This window comes from Hyperolius riggenbachi, chromosome 4 (genome assembly GCF_040937935.1).
Source record: "Hyperolius riggenbachi isolate aHypRig1 chromosome 4, aHypRig1.pri, whole genome shotgun sequence".
Classification (NCBI taxonomy): domain Eukaryota; kingdom Metazoa; phylum Chordata; class Amphibia; order Anura; family Hyperoliidae; genus Hyperolius; species Hyperolius riggenbachi.
This window is the reverse complement of record NC_090649.1, coordinates 124,985,200-124,991,199: the sequence shown is the minus strand read 5'-3', so window position 1 is coordinate 124,991,199 and position 6,000 is coordinate 124,985,200. Positions and strand designations below refer to the sequence as shown.

Below are 6,000 nucleotides of genomic sequence, written 5' to 3'. Positions count from 1 at the left end.
CAAAACTCAGTGAATGTTATTTCTGTAGATGACCAAATCTTACTGAATTTGTAAACAGAGTAAAACACTGTAAGTTCATGAGAGACAGACAAGAGACCTGCATGCCTATCCAACATCTTCAGCATATCTGCATAACTCGTGTTACTTTAAATAGCTTGTGTAAATCAAATTCAGTGACAGATTTGGCACATTGGCCCATATGCAATTCACTTTTTCTCCTTAGTTTTCTCCAAGTTGATATTTTTACACTATGGCAATAAAATGCTTTTTAAGCCACCAGGAAGCAAGAAAATACACTGAATAAATTTGAAAGCACTTTTTCACCTAGTTTTGTTATTATTTCAATTGCCGAGTGCTGAAAAGTTATTTTAAAGTTAAACAGAAGATTAAAATGTATCTCCTAGGAGAAAACTTAAGTAAAAAAAGCGAATTGCATACGGGCCATTGTGTTATTTCAAATGATGTAAATAGAATGCACACAAAAATGATCATCTACTGTACTAGCAGATATTTTATAATAAATCCAAGCAAAGATGTCTCTTATGTTCTCCGGTGTTGCCCAGATTTGGAGATCCTTAGTAAATCAGGCCCTTTGTGACACAAGAATGGTCCATCTACTATCTATACTACTGTTTTGCTTTGTTTTTATGGCAGTCGGCACAATTTCATCATTACACTAGTCTTTATCTCACAAAACGATTATTGCCAAACAATGGAGGTCCAGACACGATCCTCGGTGAGAGCAGGGAGGTAATAGAACAAGGACCAACAACAAGATGCAGAGAAATGCTACTGAAGTGAAGAGGAATCTTTCCATGTCATTAAGTGCAGAAATAAACTGAAACAAAAACAAAAAAAAACAGGAAATTAAAATTTTATGACAACCAACCACAGTAGGGCATTTAAAGGGGTAAGGACAACTGATTTTTATCTTATATAAAAGAAAATATCCGGTGAGTGTGACCCACTTCCTTTTAGTGGAGTTGGCACACCTCTGTCCTGTTCTGAGTGCTGTGATCACAGTGTTGGCTGTATTACCTCACACTGTCAGGCAACATGTACATCTATTTTTAATTATTTGTAGGGTGACTACAGTTTTTCTAGAACATGAAAGTGAAGGCTTCATTGTTACTGAGAACTGTCTCATTGTTACTGGGAACTGTCTCTGTAGAGAGTGCTGTCTGCTTACGGTTGGAAAGCTAGTATTAAGGGTGGAGGTTAGGGTTAGGCATCAAGAAAAGGTTAATGGAAGGGGGGAGATTAGGGTATGCTATCAGGTAGGGATGTGTGTTAAAGGAATATGTTAGGGTTTAGGCATCAGGACAATGTTAAGGAGGAACTCAAGTGAAGATAATGTAATAAAAAAGTGCTCATTTTTCAATAATTATGTATAAATGATTTAGTCAGTGTTTGCCCATTGTAAAATCTTTCCTCTCCCTGATTTACATTCTGACATTTATCACATGGTAAAATTTTTACTGCTGGTAGGTGATGTGAGTGGATGGAGATGCTGCTTGCTTTTTTGGCAGTTGGAAACAACTGTTATTTCCCACAATGCAACAAGGCTCCCACAGTGTGATGTCAGAACCATGGTCCTGACATCAAAGTGAGGGAGGTTTTTCACCACAATATCAGCCATACAGAGCCCCCCTGATGATCCATTTGTGAAAAGGAAAGATTTCTCACTGGAAAGGGGGTATCAGCTACTGATTTGGATGAAGTTCAATTCTTGGTTATGGTTTATATTTAATGTAAGGGGGGAGGTTAGGGCTAAGTGTCATTAAGAGGTTAATGTTAAGTGGAAGGATAGGGCTAGGTATCAGGAAGGAGTTAATGCAAGGATGGAGATTAGGCATCAAGAGGGGCTAATACTAAAGATAGGGGTGGAGATGGGTATACCATTTGGTTATGGCCGGCCAAACAATGGAGGGTGCCTAGAGTAATAATGCATTGTCAAAAATAGCTCTGGGTAATGAAGGTGCCACACCAGTGCCAGAATCAAAGGCACCAAATCTACTCAAATCACTTCCATTAAAGAGGCACTGTAGTGCCATATAGTGAAATATAACAAATTATTCAAGATACCCACTTTTATGTTAATTATCCTGGTTTCAGCATCAGAAACAAGTCCTATATCTATATATTGCTGTATATTAGTATGTAGCCCCGCCTCCTTAGTCATGTCACAAGTTAGGCTGTTTAGCTATGCGGAATTCTCCTCCCAGAGCATTCTGAGAGATCAGGTATTATTTCTAGTGGCTTCGGAACATATAATTACAAAACAAATATTCCACAGTGATACACCTGACAGCACTGAATATGTCACCGCCCATAATACATTTCACAATGTAAATCAGGTAGAAGAAAGCTTTTACAATGGGCAAATACTGACTAAATAATTTATAAGATAATATTATTTTTTTTTAAAATTAATAATCATGCTATTTTCAGTACTGTTCCCTTGCTTGCTTTTCCTTGCCATTTGGACTTGTGTTCATGCATGACGCGCATGCCTGGGTAAGGGCTTGTTTCCACTACACGCAGATTGGATGCAGAATGGTTGCAGAAAAACTGACTCCAATGAATGTCTATGGGAAAACCTGCATCAGAAAAATTGCGTTTTGTGGAAACAGGCCCATAGGCATTCATTGGAGTCAGTTTTTCTGTGTCCAATCTGCGTGTAGTGGAAACAGGCCCTAAGTACTGAAGAAGAAGTTTTCATGCAGAAGCAACAATGTACACATATAGGCATAGAGGAGCAGTTCAGAGAGGTACCTACAGTGTATAGTCCGATGCTGAGAGCTCTACTGCGGGTACTTACTGATCAGTATGATGAGCAATAGGGCACACACCACTCCCATGACAATCATCATCTGTGGAGAGATACAGCTAGTTACTGAGGCATCCTGCTACCCATGACTCACACCTCACTCCTTCACATTTGCTGTGGGAGAAAATTGGATTCTGGCTAATAAATCTAAAGATAAGATAATGCTAATTAAATGTTAGGAACTCCTCCGTGTGGAAGTAAGAATATTTTTATCTATGCCCTCCACAGAAATATCCAATCTCAATATAAATGGCAGGAAGTGAAATCCTTTTAATAGAGGGACCAAACATATATTTTGATTTTAAAGATATTAGCAAAGAATTCTATTCAGGTCTGGATTTACCTCACAGGAGCCTATAGGCACAGATGTTCTGCCACCTTGGACTTCACCCATCCATGAACCTACAAACCCCTGCCGAACCGCAGCACAAGTGTGCTGGCTTTCACTTCTCCCTTACTTCCCTTCCCATCACAGGTAGCTACAGGTGCATCTTAGTATAGTAAGTAGCCGAACTACCCTCAATACTGAGTAGCTAGAGGTGCCCCCCGAAACCTCATTATTAGGTAGCTAGAGGTGCCCCTGACTGTACAGAGGTCTCGTCATTGGAATGTCAAGAGCAAGGTGAGTAACCTTTCATTTACATTCTCATCAGGACTCTGCATAGTGAAGGAGGGAGGGAGGCACTCGGGGAGAGGAGTGAGCTGCAAGTCTATCATCAGGCACCTGTAGGCACATGCCTTATGGTAAATCCGGGCCTGATTCTATTCATATAGACATCCAACGTTCCAGTGATGTCCCCTATGAAAAACTGCTTGTCCATGGCTCGTGCATGCAGAGCAGCAAGGCCCCGATTTGGTTTCGCTTTTTCCGCCGAAGACCGAGCGGGTTCGTGCTACTGCGTAGCCGCAGTGTGTCCACGCTACTAGGGTCTCAGCACTGGATCGGCCTGGTGGCTGGCGGCAGAGGAGGGGGGAAGCCTCTGGAGGATCTGTGTAAGTATCCAAATGTGGCCTCACAGGTTTGCTTTAAGTTTACATGTGCACTGTGTCTACATAGGAATGTAGCAACAACTATTGTTCTACATTTTACTGATAAAGTCAAAGTCCAGGCAAAATCACACATTTAAAATATGAAATATATATCTTGTTATTGACTGTAAGTGTTGTTTTTGTTGGCTAATAAAGTTCTGGACAATAAATCTCATCAAGGTTTCTCCAAAGTCTCAACTTCTACCTGGTCCAAACCTACTGAATTAATTCTGTGGTGTGAGATTCCCTTCTTTGTTACTTTGCAAATCATGATGGGACCTGAGTTTCAGGACACTGGTGGGTTGTTAGATAAGAGCCAGTACCCCTTACTCTCTTTCCCCCTCCCCTTCAACTTTTAACCACTTCGCATCCAGACCTTATTTTCCCCTTATGGACCAGAGCAGTTTTGACGCTTTAGCCATGTCCCTATTTAAACAGCCATAACTTTATCCCTACTCACGACACCTAAATTATCTAGGTATTGTTTTTTTCAGGACATACTAGACTTTTATAGGGAGGTATTTTGACCCAAGAAAAAAAAAATTCTATGCATTTTAATGGGAAAAAGAGGGGGGGAAATGAAAAATTGCATTAACCAGCCGGGCGGTATGGACGAGCTCAGCTCGTCCATCACCGCCGGAGGCTGCCGCTCAGGCCCTGCTGGGCCGATTTTCATGAAATAAAAAGCAGCACACGCAGCCGGCACTTTGCCAGCCGCGTGTGCTACCTGATCGCCACCGCAGCGCGGCGATTCCCCCCAGCCGCCCGAGCCCAGCGTAGCCGGAACAAACAGTTCCGGCCAGCGCTAAGGGCTGGATCGGAGGCGGCTGACGTCAGGATGTCGATGTCGGCTGACGTCCATGATGTCACGACGAGGTAAGCAAAACAAGGAAGGCCGCTCATTGCGGTCTTCCTTGTTAATTTTGATCGCCAGAGGCTTGGAGGGTGCCATGGATGACGTAGATATACTGTAGCAGAGGAAAAAGTGGTTAATATTGTTTTAGTGCTGGTGCTGTGACTAGCACACAGCACCAGCCTCCCCCTTCCTGTGCCCCCTCTAACTCGCGTTCTGCTCAGTCAAAATCTTCAACTGAGGCAGAACGTCGGATATTATCGGGGAGGAAGTGACAGTTCTTCCTTCCCGCTGTGCGTACATAACTCCGCCCCCTCCATCTGCCGCTTTACATCCTTATGTGTTACGCTGCACACAGTGCGCAGGGGAGCTGCGCTGTGTGCAGACTTGTGATGGAGATCGGATATTCTTCCAACCTCAATTAACATGAGCCCACACACAGCGCAGCTACCCTGCATGCTGTGTGCAGTGAAACACATATGGAACTAAAGTGGCAGGTGTAGGGGGCAGAGTTATGTACACACAGCGGGGAGGAAGAACTGTCACTTCCTCCCCGATAATATATGATGTAAGAATGGGCCACGGGGGGTGCTGGAAGGGGAAGGATGGTGCTGTGTGCTGTGAAAATCACACAGCACCAGTAATAAAATCATCTAAAAGTAAATCCCTACCAGGGGTACTTTAAAGGACAAGGCGCGCAGGTGCAGTAGATGTCCGTTGCCATGCCTGGCGAGGTCGGCATCTGAAATGGAGGGGACCCCAGGACACTGGAGCTGCAGCAAGGGACATATCGGCTGCCAGGGGCTGGAGGAAGCCCCGGGTAAGTAGATCCTGTTTTTATTTTTCCTTACACCTGTCCTTTAAGACCCGCCTCATTCCCAGACAGTTGGCTGCATACAGTTCCTCCTCCTCTATTGCCTCAATAGAATTAGAAAGAGGAGAACTGCTATCAAGTCACCAGACTGATTATCAGTTACTGTAGGTTGTAAGGAGTTGTAATGGATGAGCTATCTGTCAAGACACATTTTGGCCTGATCCAATGCGCCTTTTCTCTTAAGTTTTCTCCGAAGAGATACGGTCATTTCATCTTCTGTTTAAAATAACTTCAGCACTCTGCAATTGAAAAGTACCAAAAAGTTGGGAAAAAATTCAGCTTAAAAAGCATTTTATTGCTAAGATATGAAAATATCACTTAGGAGAAAACGTAGGGCAAAACGTGAATTTGATCAGGCCCATAAAGTTGTTTTTCTTATTTGCCAGGAATCTAAGAGAAGAACACTGCACTCTA

The 6,000-nt window shown here is 42.9% G+C and overlaps 1 protein-coding gene across 1 annotated transcript in view; it reads right to left on the bottom strand.

Annotated features, from left to right (window-relative positions):
* Window positions 1-476: 476 nt before the first annotated feature.
* Window positions 477-6,000, bottom strand: part of LOC137570503 (vesicle-associated membrane protein 2-like) — a 49,831-nt gene continuing 44,307 nt past the window's right edge. Inside the window, exons 4-5 of the mRNA XM_068279177.1 lie at window positions 2,822-2,873; window positions 477-838 (exon numbers count right to left, since the gene is read on the bottom strand). Of these exons, the coding sequence (XP_068135278.1) occupies window positions 822-838; window positions 2,822-2,873 (69 nt within the window). The 3' untranslated portion in view covers window positions 477-821. The remainder of the gene's footprint in view (window positions 839-2,821; window positions 2,874-6,000) is intronic.